Genomic DNA, 19,666 nt, shown 5'->3' with positions numbered 1-19,666 from the left:
TGTCTCTATATTAATGGTCCCATCAATGCTTCTTTAGCTTCAGTTGGAGACCAGCTAACAGTAGATGGTGATTCGACTCAACATCAGCTCCTCACTTCACCCTGGCATCCTGTAGAGACCTTCTGAACTTCTTAGTGATGCAGACATGGTCTATCTGGGTTTTAGTGCCGCCGTGCGGTGAAAACCAAATTGCCTTGTGTATCTTTCTGTGTGCGTAGACGCAGCCTCCGATCACTAGGTTGTTGAGAGCGCACATGTTAGCAAACATCTCCCCATTTTCATCCATGTCGCCAAGTCCACAAACTCACATGACCTCTTCATACCCGGATCCCGTGGGGATTCGGGTTAGAATAGGTTCTCGCAACCCCTTGCTTGTCGTAAAAGGCAACTAAATGGGGTGTTCACAGCAGGTGTGGCACGAATAAGATCCCTCCCTGCTCAATGAACATAAGCGTCGAGAATAGGCCTAAATTTTGCAGCCCTTCACCGGCAGTGGTGACGTCTCCAAATGAGTGAAATATTCTCACGACGGACATTAAACAATATTCAATCAATTCGATCATACCTGGTGTTATCATTTCCTACTTTCGTATTGAAGTCTCCCATCAGGATATTGACATGTCTGTCTGAGAAACTTTCAAGGATGGTCTGCAGTCTATTGTAAAACCGATGTTAAACATCACCAATGCTGTCATTTGTAGGAGCATAGCACTGCTCTACATTCATCATTGTCTTTTTCTTCTTTGTCTGGAAAGATGCTGTAATTATCCATCAGCTATGAGCTTCCCATCCGACTAATGCTCTCTGATCTATTTTCGACAGCATCACTCCTTGGGTGTGTGGGGCATCTTCCTCATGTCCTGAGTACAGCACCATCTCACCAGTCCTGATTGTGTCCATCGTGTTTCGTTTAGTCCTAACAGGGTTAGCTCTTTGCAGCCACCTGCGCTCTCTTGCCTGCTTCGTACATGATTCTCACGTTCCATGCTCCAATGTTGGTCGCCCTGCTGGAGAGAATGGTTATCAGCCTTGTAGCTTTCGGGTCCCGGATTTCACCACACGGTGTCATACTTTTTGATGAAGAACCATTTCTTTCCAGGACTAAGGTGTCTTTATCTCTCTTAGGCGTTTCTGTTGCTTAAATTTCTTTAACGAGGTGGGGTAGCTGGCCCCACACTCAACCCTCCTCCTTTTTCATCCGGGCTTGGGACTGTCCTTGGCGGAATTTGCGTTGCATTGATCGGACAGGGCTTCTTCTCTTCCATTGGCAGACAAAGAGGAAGTCACAGAGTATGAAATGAGTTACGCGTCGTGTGATTGGTCCGCGAAAATCCCGAGACTGAACAAGTGTCAGTGCGGACCAATCACACGGCGCGTAGGTCATGTCATACTCTGTGACCTCCTCTTTGGCTGCCAGTGGAAGAGACGAATAATGCACGCAAGATTGTGACAAATTAAAGAGATGAGATGGGTATTCAGTTGAAGAGACTTGTAGTATGATATATCCCTGGCCTGCTGCTCGCCAAAGTTCCTTAGGTAACGCTTCAATTACCTGGAAACAGAAGGGGGGGGGGGGGGGGGGTAATGTCCATACTTCAGGTGCAGGCATCATCACCCGATGAAACAACGAAGAAAACATTTCTGATTCACGCAGACATACTAGCGCGTTAGCATTTCATCCGGCGTCAAGCGTTGCAGTTCATACCCTCATGTATTTTCAAAATTGGAATGTAGATACACGAAACAGTTTAAAGTATGATCGTCATCACTGGGAGTAGGGTGGAACAATAATGAGGAATGGAAAAAATCCAAATGCTAGGGTGAACCATGTAGCCCATGGACCGTTTATCAAATGTTAAACTATGTTTCACACGTTTTCTGTGAAACTGGGACGCTGCATCTGTTTTAAATTAAAAAAAAGAAAGAAAGATATGTTTCACTGCGCTGATATCTCTCTCTCTCTCTCTCTCTCTCTCTCTCTCTCTCTCTCTCTCTCTCTCAGTTCACTAATTTAATTACATTCTAGCTAGTCCTTTTAGTCTCAATACGATTTAAATGATAAGTGCTGTCTCATCCTTATCCTGAGAGGATTAAATAACCTGCGTTTAAATGGTCTTGTTAATCGGGTGCTGAAAACTTTCCTTAAATTTTATCGCAATAGAAACAAAAACCAATGGGTTAGAGCAGATATGAAATAATATTCACTTATATAAAAGAATACCTTTTCTGAACTTTAAAACATTTCTTTAATTTAATTTTTTTTTTAGATTGCTTCATGTATATATTTCGGTTTCGTGCCACCGTATGATAAGGGGGTTTGTTTACATTTGCTATGGCGATCAATGAGTTTTAAATCTATCGTACGAAATAAAATATGGCGTCTTCAAAACACGGTTTATGACGGCGATACTTTATCAAAATCAAAAGCTTGCAAATTGGGAGCACGGCTCCGTATAAGTTAGAGGATTAGTTAATTAAACTAGGTAAGTCATTACTGTTAATTAGAACAACTGTCTATACTGTAAGAAAGTTTTATGCATGCAACAATTTATAAGAAATTCAGTATAGGCTGTGTATACCTGTCTTGACTTTGTTTGATAAAATATAAAGATCTTTCTGATTGCAAATTCATGCATGTTCAAATCGCTAAGAGTTGATTTGTCCCTGCCACCAGGGGGACAGGTCTGTTGCCCTCTAACAAAGATTGATGGAACTATGAACTAATTTTACTTCAATCATAATGCACATCTCCGTCGATCACGCTGATATGTGCTATTATTAAATGAAACATGGATTCGGGAAGGGACCCCCCGATTTGATTTCGACGTTCTTGAAACGAATGGTTTACAATTTAATCACAGAGGTGTGTAAAATGCATTTGATCTGCCAAAATCTTGTCAGGCTAGATCCGAAATACGGAATTAGTTAAAGAGTTTAAATACGTAATCCAGAACTTCTGTACGGTCTCGGGGGTTTGCCTGTGAATATCCATATATCAGTGAAATTCTTCTTGCAGAGAACAGCAATTGCCATGAAATGGATCTAGAAAATATCTCGAATAAGGTATTTATTTATTTCTTGAGGTTGCCTTCACTGTTAACAGTTTTAAAGACAATCTTCGACATTTTCTATCTGTTTTTCTTTTTTAATTTACAGGAGTAGCATACTTGTTTTATACATATGCTTACATTCATAAATGTTTTGTTTGCATTCCTTCGAGAAAAATCGCGGAAATCCCTGTTAAATTCAGAACAATAAACCACCATTTGCCCATAGAACTCGGTATAGGTGGTCTGGAACACCAGCGATTGATAGAAATTGCACACTCTGTAATACGGTACATGTAAATTAGCCGACGACTACCTCTTCGTCTCAGAATGTTAATCCCTATCCACTTTACGGAAAGAAATTTTGGCTTCTAGATATTGTCATCTACCAAATACACTGAAATCTAGAGAATTAATGACAACATCCAACTTTAAAACATTAAAAACGCTTCAGGAGATAGTCTGCTGTCCTCCCTAACACGTGCGTATGCATTATGCCCCCACCTCTATTTAGTGCTAATGAACAGATATGTACACGTACTATTGATATACTTGTACCCTTGGCAATATTGTTTATATAATTATAAAATTATATTTATGTACCATTGTGAATGGTTTGAGTGAATAAATGAATTGAATCGAGCAATAAACATTGTTTCCCCCAATTTCTCTATGACGGCACAGTGACGCACTTTTTAGTGGCGCATCAAATAAATGGACATAAAGTTTTTTATTATATGTTCTCAATGAATATAAGGGTTGAGGTTGTTCGTTGTACGGGGTTATGAAAACAATGCAATTCTTTAATGGTATAATCGGCGAATAAAACACCTCTTCTAAGAATGTAACATCCAATGAATGGAAGTTAGAAATCCACGACTCTATCTAAAAGTGAAAATTAATTTCAAGCACTAATTATTCTTCATTTGTTAGCTGTGAAATCTCACCACCATTGTCCTATACTTACGTTCAGACCTAATTTTGAAAACTGTATTGCTTTTCAATGGTGTCTGTTGTACAACTGAACAACACAGAAAAAAGATCGATGTTTTTTATACGGCGTATGAATGAAACACTTCGTACATTAGATTAAATTGATTTCACGCTATTACCTGTTCTTCATTCGAATACCTAATAATTTAATTTTCTATTAACCAGGACTTGCTATGTATATTTGCCTTTGTTGGGGTTTGGCTGTACAAATAACCTAACATGGCTTTCAGTCACGGTGAATCACTAATATTTTATACAATAAATGTACAGCCGATTGTGCTTAGAATTTAATCTGTCGATAATCTCACTAAAGTTAACAACTAACATAGGGGTGGGGAGAATGTAGAAAAACTGGGAAAGACTTGGACAATGTCTGAACTCTGATAAGGTTGGTTCTAAATTTGATAAACGACAATAATTTTGACCATGAAACGTATTTTTTCTCTCTTTATAATTATCTCCATATATGTACACCACAACCAATAAAGACTGTACATTTGCATGTTAATCTGGTTGTAGAAAGGGTCTATATACCGGTAGTTGATTGACTGCTTTATTATTCAATACAGCCTCAAGACAAATTCTAATAGCACGTAACACTATGTCAAATTTATTCCAAATAGCTATAAATGGGATTTGTTAAGATACCCATAATCTCCCAGTCTGTGGGTCATTTTTTTTTTTTGACAAAGTTATTTATATACCACAGGGAATCAAAAATGCATTTTTCAAATAGGGCACTCAAATTTCCTAGCAACGAAAGGCAATTTTTATCCTTAAATATAGATAAATCCAAGCCTTTAGCGCTTTCATCTAAGTAGAAACGAACTCATTAAAAAGTTATAGATCGAGACTCCTGGTTGTACTATCTGTTGCTGCTTGACGGTATTATAAATGACCTGTTGTAGCTTCATTACCACATCGAGGAGGGGGAATTAAGAGACATACAACTTCTGCTGGACCCCATTGTCGACAAGGATGCCATTCAACGGATTGAGGAGAAGGTAGGCGTCGCTGCTCTTCTTTAACAAAGGGTGCGCGTGAATTTTGATTTATTTCTTTTCTTTTCTATATTCATATTGCTCGGTTTAAAATTGTCTGAGTCACGAAGAAGGGATTATAAACATTAAATGCTGTAAAAGTTTTAAAGAGATCAATATTTTCATTATCCTCAATACTCAGAAGTAAGTGCGGGGTGCAATCAATTTCTAAACATCCTTTTAACTAAATTGGAGAAACATTATCATTTGAGTTAACTTGTTGCGTTCAGTAATATTTTCAACGGACAAAAAACTGCTACCATCCTTGCAAAAATGAAATGAAATACATGTAATGGAAAACATACAAAGGAAAGAAAAACTTACTTTCTAAAACCAAAACAAACCCCAACTAAGTACCCGTTTTCAAATATTAATGAATCTCCATGAATTTTAACATGACCTCACTAAAATTAAACATTCATAATTTTTATAGTTTTAGTAATTACGATTTCCCTGTGCACTTTTAAAAATCGATCCGAATACAACGAATTTGTATCTGAAATGTCACAGCATAAATCAAAAGTTAATATATTCAATATTGACTCGTGGATGTAATTTACTTGACTCCAGACAATAGTATACATTGATCTTCTGTGAAATCATTAACGGAAAATGATAACACCGAGCATTTAAATGTGGGCACCATTGTCATTTCATCTCGTTTTCAGTTTTTGCAAAGACACCCCGCAACAGACCCTGTTAACCTAGCAATATCGCACAAACACGAACAAATTGCGATCTACTTAGTGGAAAAGGAATTCTCCATAGACAGAATATTTCACGTGAGTATATTTACAATATATATATATATATATATATATATATATATATATATATATATATATGATTAATCCATGTCGTTTTCCTGAGTTTTTCACGTTCTTTTAAATCGTAAGTAAACTCAAAAGGGCTATATCTAAATTCCTTGATATATTGCATGTAGTCGGTATAGGCTAGAATTTTAATAGTTGTACAGATGCACTAATGCCACAACACTAAGATTTGTATCATAAGGAAGATGTTGCCTAATTACCATAGACGGTGATAGATCTACATCAAAAGGAAGTGTTGCGAAAATAAAATTATCTGCTTCCAGGGTTAGAGTTAGGGTTATTCTGCCTGTAGATTTACATTTAATTACCGCTTCCATAACACAATTTTTACCAAATGTTTTTATCATTGCTAAAAATATAATTTCTACACAATATCAGTCAAGATTTGTAAAACGAGGGAAATATTCGCCCAATATAAAATGCAACAAATTCCATCCAGCTTAGTCTTAGCCAATCTTCATGTATTATTCAAAACGAAGAGACAAGATTGGTAGCCGCATGTCGAAGCTTGGTACAGTATTGATTGTGCTATCCGAAACACCCTAAAGCACTATAGCCCGATAAATTGCGAGTTTGACCGAAAGTAGGGAAGAAAATAGGGCTTCTCTTGTTGTTGTTGTTTTTTTTAGTTCATTCGTCAAGAAGAGTTCCTCTAAGAATGGAAAATCTCTCCGAATAGGGAAGTTGGTGATGGACAGAGAGGGGGGGGGGTGTCTTTCATTTGATAATGCTGATATTGCAAAAGAAACTTCTACTTCTCCTTATGGTCACCTGACGATTGTAAGAAGGGGGGGGGGGTATAATAAGATTGGAAATCTAGAACTTTAAGTATTAGTATTTTCAAAATAGCTATAAATAAACACGTGTTCACTGTCGTCTTTTGAGGATGTATACTACATCGTCATAATCACCGACTCCCTTTTAAAATAAGAATGGAAATATAAAATATCAGCAATATTCCTTTTACATTTGACTACTTAATTGGGTAGCTCAGTCAGTTAACCTGTCGACTGCTGATCTGTGGATTGTGAGTTCAAGTTAATCTTTTTCAGACTTAAATAAAGTAAATTTGAAATTTTTCAATTAAAAAAAAATCCCCCATTTTCATCAATTATTAGATTCCACCTAGAGTGTCATTCCTCCTTAAACGATTATATTGCGTTTATAGTGGGATAATCAGAATTGTGATCAGTGGTGCTATTACGATCACGGGATTGACATTTGTGCATCAGAGTACACAGCGGCGGATCATGCTGAAAAACAAAATCTGTACAAACTAAATCAACTCATCAACGAGATCCGCCAAGGAAAAAGAAAGCCGGGCCAAAGTCTGACAGTGCTCAATATACCGAACTATGTGACCAAGTCCGCGGGCAAATCACACCAGGTCAAGTCAGAGAGGGTACAAAATTATTTTAATTCCTGAAGAGTGCACCGTCTCCAATTGCTATAAAAAGGATCATTTTAACAAGTATATAGAAGATAAAATGTTCACACGCAGACGCAAATTGTAACCTGATACACCTACATTTTAGTATTTGAAACACTTTCACTATTTTTCAGCATTTATTAAATATGGAAGCACCCAGGAGAAAGGAAGTAGAGGATGCTCACGAAATACTCGAAAAATACGGGAAAAATTTCACTACGAGGGTAAAGTTTTGTTGATAGTGTATTTGAAATTCACTGAAGATAAATAACTTCAAGAGAAAAAACGTCGTCATGGAATGTTTTCATTTTGATTCTCCAGGACGGAAACACACTCCTGCATGTACACCTACAAAAACCGAGAGTGTACATCTACATCTTCGCCAGTGCTGGCGTCCCAGTGAACATTCAAAACACAGTAAGTCACGATGTCTAAAATCACTGTCAGATTTTAAATTTATTCTTCCAATTTGGTGTAAGAATTATACATTGATACTGGATTCCTAAACTTTCACAAAATCCCTTACAAGTGCAAATACAATACTGGATCCAGTAAATGTTCTATCAAGCCCCTATCTTTGCTCCTTACGAAAATGTTAACAGCTGTGAAGGAGAAACTTCAAACGTACATGTATTGTGCCACAACATATGCCAGAAGTGGTGTCAGTCAAATTTGGATTTTTAAAAATTCTAAAGAACTTTTGAAATCGTAAAACTCCTCAAATCAACAACTTCAAAACGTATGACTTTTCAACACTTTATATGACAATTCCTTACGATAAGTTGAAGACTACACTACATCATAGACAGTTGTTTCTTCATTCAAAAGTCCATTGAGCTCATTTTCGTAGCAAGATATATTTTTCGCGTTATAACGCGTAACATTCGCGAATAAATGCGTAACTTTCGAGGAATGGAGTTCCTCATTGACAGTATCTTAGTTGTCTTTGGTGATCAGGTCTTCCAGCAGTCTGTTGGAATTCCAATGAGCACGAATTGTGTTCCTTTATTAGCAGACCTGTTTTTATATTCTTTTGAGACGGAATTTATACTAAAGCTTCTTCGTGAGAAGAAAAAAATCTCTTGTTGTGGCCTTCAAGTCGACATTTAGATATATCTATAAACAACATTGATATGTCGATTCGATATATTCCAGTGAACTCATGACAAACGGGATGACTTCAGCTTCTCCATCTAATGGTCATTTCCCATATTCATGTAGAAATATTCCGTTGTCGTCTGTTTGTGGCGTTGTGTATCTCAACTGATTCGATACAAAAGAGCGTGTTCTCCGTATGATCAGTTTTTAAGTCGACACAGGCTACTGACAAACAAGTTGATGTTGCAGTGGTTTCAACAGTCTCGTTTAAAGTTATCATTTCGCAAAATTCTATGGTCGTTTTAACGATCTAGTTTGCCAATACAGCATGCCATTGGGTCAAATATTGTCTGACATGTTTCATACCGAATGTTAGACCATTCTTTACACTCTGATTTTACTCCTTTTACCTGATTAAAGTATAGGGATTACGGCGGGTGTGACCGGTCGACAGAGGGATGCTTACTCCTCCTAGGCACCCGATCTCACCTCTGGTGTGTCCAGGTGTCCGTATTTGTCCAACTCTTAATTTTGTATTGCTTATAGAAGTTATGAGATTAATCACTGTTCGTTATATTCACCCTTTCATTCTTGTTCAGTTTTGCTTTGTTTTTTGTTCTTAATGGGGGATGGGTAGCGAATGAACTTTTCACTCAGATCTGTTTTGACACTTCTGGATTATGTCTCAATTTGACTTCATTAGGATGGTGATACAGCCCTTCACATTGCTGTCCGTCAGGGCCTGCTGGAATCTGTGGAGGCGCTACTGCAGTGTTGTGCTGACCTGAACACCAGGAATAAAGTAAGGATTAATACGGGCATTCAAACTGGTATTTTGTTTATCAACAGCTGATTAAGTTAATCAATTTATACAAAAGTCACACTTATGCATTGTACAACAGTGGTTGGTATAGAAATTTACACTATTCTCGTGTACATTAATACTAGAAAGTCGATTATGCACATTTGGACATTTTTGCGAGTCTTTATTTTCGCTAAGTATTGTTGTTATAGCAACAAGAAATGGAGAAAAAAAGAAATTTTCGTGAGTTCATATTATTGCTACATCAAATGTAAACCCATCTTCGCTAGACAAGGGTTTTCGATTCGCTCCGCTTTTCTGGAGTGGATCGTAAACCCCTGGCTAGCGAAGATGATATAAATCTCGATATGTCAAACTCGATCTCCATCGGTTTTTTTGTACGTTTCTGGTATGTATACTAAATCAGTATCAATCATATACATGCATGTAAAGGTGTCTATTTATCTTATTGTTCAGAATTACAGGAAAGTGTAACAGGGTTTCTCCCAACAAGAATGTACAAAAGCAAAACTGCTCAAATTTTACCTCCATTTTATATTGTTAGATGGGGATGACAGCAATCGATGAGGTTGATCCCAAACAAGAGGCCATGGCAGCCATGTTAAACACTTTCAAGGTACGTTATGATGAAAGTCTTCATTCCAGTTAGGGATCTTTGAATTGTAATATATATAATGAAAAGGACAAAAATGTGAAAGTGCTGTTTATTTCTCAAGATTAAATTTAGTATGGTTAGAATTATATTCCATTATCCTACAGACTAAAGTTACATTTTGACAGTTTCTTGATCGTGGTGAAAACTACGGAGGTATACAGTCACAAGCACGTTTTCTATATATACTAGACAAAATAGTAGACATTGATTGCATGGGATAGTTATGTCATGTGTATCTAATCAGATTTATTCAATCATACAGGTCTTGAATTTGTCTGTCTTGAATTTGCTTATGCAATACGATTTATTAGAAAAATTCTGTTATCCTTAAATTTTGTAGTCTAAATCGATTCCAGTAATAATAAAAAATTACAAAGGCTTTAGAATAATGTGGTATTGTTTAAATTTCACCAGCCCGGCATAGTGTCTGCCGTTTGCAAAGGCAATATTAGGAGCGTAGAGATATACAAGCGCTTTTGGGGTAGCACAGAAGCGGTGGCCAACAAGGTACAAGGGAACCAGATTGCTGAAACCAGCTAAAACTCGATGTCAGCGCCATCTAGAGAACATATTTTACAGAATATAAAAAGGAAGCCTATACCGAAGTGATATCGATATTTATGGAAATAGAAACATGCATTCATTACAATTGATTGTTCTTTGATATGAATATCAAAAACAAACAAACATAAAAAACAAAAAACCCACCCTAATTGATGGGAGTTTGTACATGTGTATCCAGACATTTTGTTTCCCATTGAGAAATATGTCCTCGCTCTCGATACACACGGAGGCGCTGACTAAGAGTTGGATTGCTGCACGACTAATCTGGAACAACTCTGCTATGCCCTCACTATGTAGCATGATTGTGTAGTTGTTTTGTCTTCACTGTCGTCCTCTGTTCGAATGGCGAGAGGGGGAGGACGGGGGTGTATGTCTGAAGAAAGTTTTTATGTTGTTTTTTGTGTCTAATTTCGTAGAAGTGAAGTTTGAATTCCGCAGGCACAATGCTTTAAACACCAACTACAACAAAATTTTGTTCAGTCGTCTCATTTTAGAAATTGTAATTGTCATTGCCGTTGGTATGTTCTGGAATGTAGTTTGTGATATTACATAAAATAGGAAAATATAACAACTGCATGTTTTAGTCGCTTTTCCATTAAACATCGGCAATACAATACAACAGTGTTAATTAGCAAGTTTTGAGATAGAGAACATGAGAGAGAAAACAAAGCTTAAGATTAGAAGTGTCCATTAGATGTTGCTAATTTCAACACTTGCATCGGAAAGCATTGTGACTGTGTCGTTTGAATTTGTAACTTTCTAACCATAGCAATCAACTGAACGCCGCTCACGGCGGGAGTAGGCGTTTGTGCATTTTAGATTTGTCAGTGTGTTTCATGTACATTCTAGCCCGGGATAGTGGAAGCTGTATGCTCAGGAAAGAACCATATATTAGATCGATTACTGAAACGATCTTGGTGCAGTTTGTGCAGCATTGTTAAGGTAACTGCAGAACCTTTGACCTTTGACACGGTTGTGTTTTAGACTTACCTGGGCTGCGTTCAAGATCGTAGCGGCTAGCCTAGCTGCTTGGCTAGATATCTAGGTCTATTGAACGCACTGTATGAATTAACGCTTGTTATTCCTATGTAGGGCTAGCCTAGCACATCGTTCAAGATTGTAGCGATACCGAGCCCTACCTAGCCGCTACGATCTTGAACGCAGCCCAGAAGGCTACATAGCTGTATTTGTTAAATAAAAAATAGATTCCGTGTAATTAATTTTGGATAGTTGTAGAATTACCAGTAGTCTAGACGCATTGGTTAAAAGTAGGCCAGATAAATTAATTCTAGAGAGTCGTTGTGGTGGAAATAATGTTCATTTGATGTTAAAACATAACTTTAACCTCAATCCTTCAGTTTCAATATTTGGTAAAAGCGGGCGATTGAATAGAATTTTATTTGAAATCTTTACAAATAATTTCATTGAATTAATATTCAGCTGTAATATTCTGAAGCATGTGTTCAAAATCTGTTTTTGGAATTAACATCTAACAAATATCTAATGACATAATTTATTGAAGTGGGCATTACTGACGGGTAAATGTCGCATGAATTGGTAACTGAGCTAACAAATGAGAAACAGCTGATGATATAGATTTCCTCATGCTTTTATTCTGTTACACGTCAAAGAAGTTCGTTATGAAAAGTCTTTCTTAAAAAAATAAATACACTTTAATTCTTTGAATATCTTTATCATGAGTATGTTTGGTATACCTGTACGATACTACAGATCACTTTTATTTCACGAGACCTTATTTTTGCATGGATGCAATGATGTATTTATTCACTAAGACATTACATTCGCGAATTATTATTTATTGTTAAAGTCTTCTACATGTCGGAGTTTATTCGCGAAAACTAAATTTTCTCGATGGGCAAGTCTCGCGAAATCACGCGTAAAGAATGTTCTCGCGAATTGAATGAGATTTACAGTATATATGATTGTATATCAAATCTTCAAAAGGTGTTTTATTTCTTGATTTGCATATCAGGAGGGCAGAACTCTCCTAGAACTGGCAGAAGCAAAGGCCATGACGCTAAAGGGCACAGTCGCCAACTGCTTCCGAATTCTACAGGAATACAGAAGAACGAGTGTCAGTATTTATGTTGTGTTTGTAACCCAAACAAAAAATCCCAATGTGAAATTGTTATAAAGGACAAATTCTTCAGTTAGTTAGTTTTAATTCAATGATTGAATTTTACAGGAGCTAATCCACGCTGTTTTGTGTGAGGATGTCGACACAGTCCGAAGCATCATTATGACAGAGAAAGGCTGGGCTGTCAACGTTAGGTTTAAGGTAGATCAACGTTTCCTTAAACTCGCAAAAATTATAGTTAATGCCGAGAAAAAAAATTATAGTTAAAGCTATCGTGGACTTTCTTTCTCTCGCTACAGTGATTTCATAATTCTTGTTGAATACCAATTATCGTTGTTTTCGGGGCTCTACCAGACCACGGTATTATTCTGATATGACGAACAAACGCAATTCTCCACGAAATAAAGTAACAACACAACTTCTTTGTAACAAATTGAGGAAACCATGGTACAGTGTAATTAACTTTTTCTTTCTTGTACAACTGCTCACTTTCAGATCGTAAGTAAATGCATGTATGTGTCTGTATGTTTCATCTTAAGTTGTTCACATACATGTCCGACTAGCTCGGGGGACAGAAACTATCGAATACTTTGTAATTTGTTTGGTAATTCTTTTACTGATTCCGTTGATTTTACAGGATCGGATCGGGAAGACATTGTTATCTCAAGCCATCGAGGCGAACAACCTGGAACTGGTTAGCCTTCTAGTGGACGCTCCAGCCAGGGCCAAAATAACGGGGATCAGAGTTCGGGAACATGAAGAGGTCAGTCGTATTTGAAGTTCTTTCAGTCCTTGTGAGTGTGATGTAAACCGAGTGTCAATGAAAATGCGTGGATCTTTTTACGGTCATCTTTAAAACTTAAACCATTGTTACCGACATAGGTAAATTCGTAATTTCGTATTTTTCCAGACAAATGTAACGGTGCCATTATTCCACAAGTCTCTTCATCTAGACATCAATATAGACATCGCTAAATACCTCCACTCCGTCATGAAGGACCCATCCGAACACTCAGAAAAAGACAAGGTGGGTGTGGGTTCCGTCGGTCTGTCAGTCACTTTCCTCAGTGATTCAGTACTAAGTCTTCGCAATGTGTTCAATGAACAATATCAAAGTCATAGTAGGTAAGTCAGTAAATAATTTGTTATAGTGACATGTGTAATACAACTTTTGCATTCAGTAAGATACATGTTAATAGAATTTTACACCCGGCCCTACGGATCTATGTGTCACTTTAAGAAACGATGATTGCGCATGTACAGTCATTTGAACATATATTTCATTTATGCATAATTGAATTGAGTTATAGCTAGCATGGCCTGCACTACCATTCATTACTGATAGTTTGTTCTTTATGGATGTTTTTGTGACGTGGGGTTTGGAAGATTGCTGTCTATTCATGGGTTCAAGGTGCAATCATTTTGGTCTGAAGATGGGGCCTGCATTTGTCTCTGGTTTCAGTAAAGGATAGGATCACACCACAAGCTGTGGACTTTGGAAATCTTCACAGCATTAATAGTTTGTTACATTTTCTTTCTGATTTAGAACGGCAACACGGCAGTATTACGAGCGATCGAGAATGACTGCACTGTCAAGTTTGTCCAGTGGTTGATCCAGTGTACGAAAGGGTTCTGTCTAATGGACAGGAACAAGGTAAATTATCTGTCTGTAGGAACAAGGTAAGTTTTCTGTCTGTAGGAACAAGGTAAGCCCTCTGTAGGAACAAGGTAAGTTTTCTGTCTGTAGGAACAAGGTAAGTTATCTGTCTGTAGGAAGAAGGGAAGCTCTCTCTGTAGGAACAAGGTAAGCTCTCTGTAGGAGCAAGGTAAGCTCTATCTGAAGGAACGGTAATCTCATAGGAACAAGGTAAGTTATCTGTCTGTAGGAACAAGGTAAGCTCTATCTGTAGGAACAAGGTAAGAACTGTTTGTAGGACAAGGTAAGCTCTATTCAAATTATAGGAACAAGGTGAAGCTCTCTGTAGGAACAAGGTAAGTCATCAAGTAAGCTCTTTCTGTGTTGACAGGGGATATCCTGGGGTTTGCCATTTGAGGACTAAAGTACATTATATATTCAGCCTCACTTTGAAAATTTTCAACATCCATGATGTCGTATATAGCGTATTCCAGGGTTTTTGTAAGATGATGTGAATTTTGAAACATTTCAAAATTTAGTCACAATTCAGACCTTAGTTAAGACTTTATTTTCATGTTTTAACACGAAAGTTCATACAACATTGTCTGATTTTAGGATGCCCTGACCCCGAGGGAACTAGCAAAAGCTCACGACAGAGACGACATAGTGAAAATGATAGACAAAGTAAGTTTTTAGTTTCTAAGTCAGAAAATCACAAAGAAGCCCTCTAATGCAGATGAGGGCATATTAAGATCAAATCATGCCTTGATTTATGGATTTTATATTTTCAGTATATTATAGAGAAAATGATACCAGTAAATATACCCAAATTTTCCGGATGTTTTTTCAAAGAAAAAGACTTCGTCAATATCATAGATGAGGTTGGTATATTTTATATTATTTCAAAATGAGACTGGTATTTTTTAAAATTTTATTGTTTTTTTTTTTTTTTGGTTGATTTAAGACTTGTTTATACAAGCTTAGTTTAATAATTGCTTTTCTTCTCGTAGCAAACTGGAAGAACGCTAGCTGAGGTAGCTTTAGACGACGATCGATTTGATGCCCGAAAATGGCTAAATTTTCATGATGTACAGGTGAGTAAATGAATTCTAATGCATTATTTCCATTATGAATTGATTACGATTAGACGCGTGTGTTAAACGTTTGCTATTTTTAGAATCATGCAATTCGCCTTTTTGAGGCAGCGTGTCTGGGAAATGTGGACATCGTGGAGAAGACGTATGATTCAAACTACAAGGACAAGGTATGTTGATTAAACAGCATTTCAACAGTTTGAAGCAAACTGAGGTAGTAAACGACGGTTACGTTCTTCATCCAGATATTTGCAAAATCATACGTCCATGCATTATGTTTACATTGAATTTAGTTATTAGACCCGCCAGTGATATTGGCCGTTGACTTCATCTGTGCCGATCCAATGGCTATAGCCTAGATTTCTTACCAGTGAGAGCTAGTCATGACCACATGAACTAGGAAACGTACCTCCGAATATCTCTGAGACCGAGCTTGACACACTCCTTAGAAGATTGATTGATTTAATATTGGTTAACGTCTTATTCAAGAATTTTTCACTCCTATGGAGACATCGAATCATGCAAAAAATGTTCTGTTTTCCAACCTCTCGTTTGTGACCACGAGCAATTCAAAATGGCGTGTTTAAGAATTAATTTGAGCAAAATCGAATTGACTCCACAGGGAACAAACGAAACTTGGAGGAAACAATGCAGTGGGGTGCAGTGTTCCAGTATGCGAGGACCAACGCAAGTCATTCGATATAAGATGTCCCAATTTACAATTTTGAATTATTACTTTGTAGGGTCTATGATTTTCGCAACTATGCTAGTTTAAAGTTTTGTAATAATCCTAGTATACATTTATATTTGCAATGTGCCTCTTACAACCCAACTCCCAAACCTACCGTTTACTAATGCGGTTCTCCTTCTTTTTCATTAACCGCGATTATCGTGCCTCTTTCTATCCAAAATTATTGAACGGGATTGCAACCCCGGTAACCCTCTTTAGGCCTTCCAATATCCGGAATTCTCAAACCTGGTAACCCCCTCTATATCCCCCAATATCCGGAATTCTCAAACCTGGTAACACCTCTTTATCCCCCAATATCCGGAATTCTCAACTCCGGTAACCCCCTCTAAATCCCCCAATATCCGGAATTCTCAACCCTGGTAACCCCCTCTATATCCCCCAATATCCGGAATTCTCAATGAACCCCGGTAACCCACTCTATATCCCCCAATATCCGGAATTCTCAATGAACCCCGGTAACCTCCTCTATATCCCCCAATATCCATAATTCTCAACCCCGGTAACCCTCTATATCCCCCAATATCCGTAATTCTCATCCCCGGTAACCTCCTCTATATCCCCCAATATCCGTAATTCTCAACCCCGGTAACCCCCTCTATATCCCCCAATATCCGGAATTCTCAATGAACCCCGGTAACCCCCTCTATATCCCCCAATATCCGGAATTCTCAATGAACCCCGGTAACCCCCTCTATATCCCCCAATATCCGGAATTCTCAATGAACCCCGGTAACCCCCTCTATATCCCCCAATATCCGGAATTCTCAATGAACCCCGGTAACCCCCTCTATATCCCCCAATATCCGGAATTCTCAACCCCGGTAACCCCCTCTATATCCCCCAATATCCGGAATTCTCAATGAACCCCGGTAACCCCCTCTATATCCCCCAATATCCGGAATTCTCAACCCCGGTAACCCCCTCTAGATCCCCCAATATCCGGAATTCTCAATGAACCCCGGTAACCCCCTCTATATCCCCCAATATCCGGAATTCTCAACCCCGGTAACCGTTAATTGGAGAATTCATGTAGTGCAATTGTCTTTGTTTTCCTTTGTCATGTGCTTCTGTGATTTTCGACTTTATCAATGTACATCATTATGCTCCTCTGGGGGCCCAAATTGGTTGAATAAATATTCTATTCTATACTATATTGATGCATATATTCAATAATGGTAGTTAGAAAACTACAACATAGATGTGTCATTCCACATGTTTAGGTATCGGATCATAATCCACGTTTTGGTTTTCTTTGTAGAATGGCTACACAGCTATGATAAGGGCGATTGCTTTCCAGCAGTACGATGTGGTTCGCTTCCTGTGTATCACCAGACCCACTCTCAAGTCTGTCCCCGATAACGTACGTCACATCGTGTTACTCCTTCACAGAAGTCAGTGTACTGATCTCACGATACATTTCAGTGGTGTATTTTCTTTTGCAGTGCAATAGATACCCACTACATTATGCCTATGCACTACCAGAGTCTTATGGTCCAGAATCAGATGGTGTAAAGTTAATCAAATTGTTATTAGAACAAAATCCACAGGCAATAGAGCAAAAAGTAGACAAGGTAAGTATCTCTCTCTCTCTCTCTCTTTCTCTCTCTCTCTCTCCCCCCTCTCTCTCCCCTCTCTCTTTTGATAAGCAGATTTATGTGTCTCTATTTCATTCCCAGGACGGTCGCTCTCCTGCGGATTACGCGAAGATTAGAGATACTCTGGAAATACAGAAAATGTTGTATGATGCCAGAACTTTGGATCTCTATGGAAAGGTAAAATTAATTAACATAGTATAAATTGTATGCGAGTAAATATCAAAATATTCTAAGTTCCCCAAGAAAATTAATGTGGTTTTTTTTCTCTTTAGAGAGGTCCACCCCTAGGTCCCTGGCCAGACGGTGCGAGTCGAAGACCACCAGACGAAAACCAGCCGATGGATTACCTTGACGTCATGTGATCTAGACGTCATGTGATCAGGATGTCGTGTGATCTGGACATCATGAACTAGTGCATATAAGGAACAATGCAGTTTTGTTGTGATTACTAAAGCAAGCTCAACATCTTAGAATGTTCTTTTTCTTTTTTTCCCCCCTTTTTTTTCATTTACAATAAATTTATATTCCCAATACTTTGCTGTTTGTATATTGGTGTTAAGACACAACATGAAGTTCTATATTACCTCAATTAATTTATATTTCAAACGAAATTTTTAAAAATGTAAATTGATATATACATGTACAATTATCAAAATGCAAAGTTTGCTGCAAATGTGCCACGAGTTTGCGGCAAACGAATCTGTGTATCAGAAGTGTGCAATTAACGCCGCTAAAACAGTATACATGTATGATGTATCAGATGTTCATCACAATTTTTTCTGGTGGATATATATTGTTCAAAAATAGTTTTGAACGTATTTTATTGATCTATAATCAAAATTATCGGCAACTTAGTCCCTTTCCTTAAATGTAACGATTTAAAATCTGTCCACACTAAGAAATTATTGCACAAAATTAACAATATATACTATAGACATCACATAATACACATGTTTCTGTACATAGCAGTTAATGTGAATTTCAAATGGCAAGAAAGTGTACAAAGGGGTAGGAGGGTATGATTGAAGATGTGATGTACATGTCTAAGCATGGGAGGAAATAAAAACAAGTATTGACTTCAATTCATCGTATTATATACCTCTTACTCGAGATTGGTTATGTGATATTGGTTTCCTCGTAATAATGACCTTTAGAATTTGCGAAATGCTGACTTTAAACGAGACTGTTGAAACTCCTGTAACATCAACTTGTTTGTCAGAAGCTTGCCTCGATTTAAAAACTGACCACACGCAGAAGAATCAGTTGAGAGACATAAACACCATATGCAGGTGATAACGGAATATTGCTACATAAAGATGGGAAGTTGACGATGGAGAAGGTGAAATCATCCTGTTTGTCATAAAGCTGAGTTGTTAGTTTGCCGTTGATATCCATTTTTAATAAAATATCTAAGAACGAAGCAGATGTGGAGAACTCCATGGTTTCTTTTATCTCAAGTTCACAGGGATATATCGAATCGACATATGAATGAGAATTATTATTGTTAAAACGTCGTCGATATATCTAAATGTCGAGTTGAAGGCCACCGCAAGAGATTTTTTACTTCTGGTATATAATATAATTTTTAAATCTGTTGACAATCTTGCACGGTTGTGTAAGATGGCTGGTCTAGAACAGGTGGAAATGTTCTTATCATTTTTCTATTTCATTTCGTGGATTTGTGGGAACAAATTAATTTTGTCTGAAAAACGTTGATTCCGTATATAGGAACGAAATTAATTAGATTACCATGTTCATTGGGAATGAATTTCATTTCGTGAGAACAAAATTAATTCAATGGTATTTCCTGGGAACGAATTTAGTTTCGTTGGAACAAAACTTATTTCTTTGTGTACCAATTTTTTACTTGTCTTAAACAAATACGTACAATTTTTACAACTTGCCCCAAATCTTTGGAGCTTTGAAATACTAAATTTTCTTTGTACTTTTAGGAAAGACATTTTTATCATATATCGTGTAGTAGATTTTAATTTGTCACATCTTGATGCC

At 37.4% G+C, this 19,666-nt stretch overlaps 1 protein-coding gene across 4 annotated transcripts; it reads left to right on the top strand.

Annotated features, from left to right (window-relative positions):
• Positions 1–2,140: 2,140 nt before the first annotated feature.
• On the top strand, positions 2,141–18,189 carry LOC125646798 (putative ankyrin repeat protein RF_0381). Of its 4 annotated transcripts, XM_056141091.1 has the most exons (24): positions 2,141–2,483; positions 3,017–3,063; positions 4,949–5,044; positions 5,749–5,862; positions 7,082–7,315; positions 7,477–7,566; positions 7,664–7,759; positions 9,144–9,242; positions 9,808–9,879; positions 10,333–10,425; positions 11,332–11,424; positions 12,476–12,577; positions 12,689–12,781; positions 13,218–13,343; positions 13,491–13,607; positions 14,127–14,234; positions 14,832–14,900; positions 15,008–15,097; positions 15,227–15,310; positions 15,394–15,480; positions 17,320–17,421; positions 17,504–17,632; positions 17,738–17,833; positions 17,929–18,189. In XM_056141091.1, exons 2-24 carry the CDS (start codon positions 3,037–3,039, stop codon positions 18,016–18,018), a joined length of 2,307 nt encoding a protein of 768 aa, XP_055997066.1. In that variant the 5' UTR covers positions 2,141–2,483; positions 3,017–3,036; the 3' UTR covers positions 18,019–18,189. The 4 variants fall into 4 exon arrangements, with proteins under 4 accessions (XP_055997066.1, XP_048729285.2, XP_048729288.2 ...); XM_048873328.2 differs by lacking the exon at positions 10,333–10,425 and having other exon boundaries at positions 2,273–2,483; XM_048873331.2 differs by lacking the exon at positions 11,332–11,424 and having other exon boundaries at positions 2,273–2,483.
• Positions 18,190–19,666: the final 1,477 nt, after the last annotated feature.

The sequence above is a fragment of the Ostrea edulis genome, chromosome 6, assembly GCF_947568905.1.
Source record: "Ostrea edulis chromosome 6, xbOstEdul1.1, whole genome shotgun sequence".
Classification (NCBI taxonomy): domain Eukaryota; kingdom Metazoa; phylum Mollusca; class Bivalvia; order Ostreida; family Ostreidae; genus Ostrea; species Ostrea edulis.
Note: the sequence above shows the minus strand (reverse complement) of the source record. Positions and strands in the feature narration are given on the sequence as shown.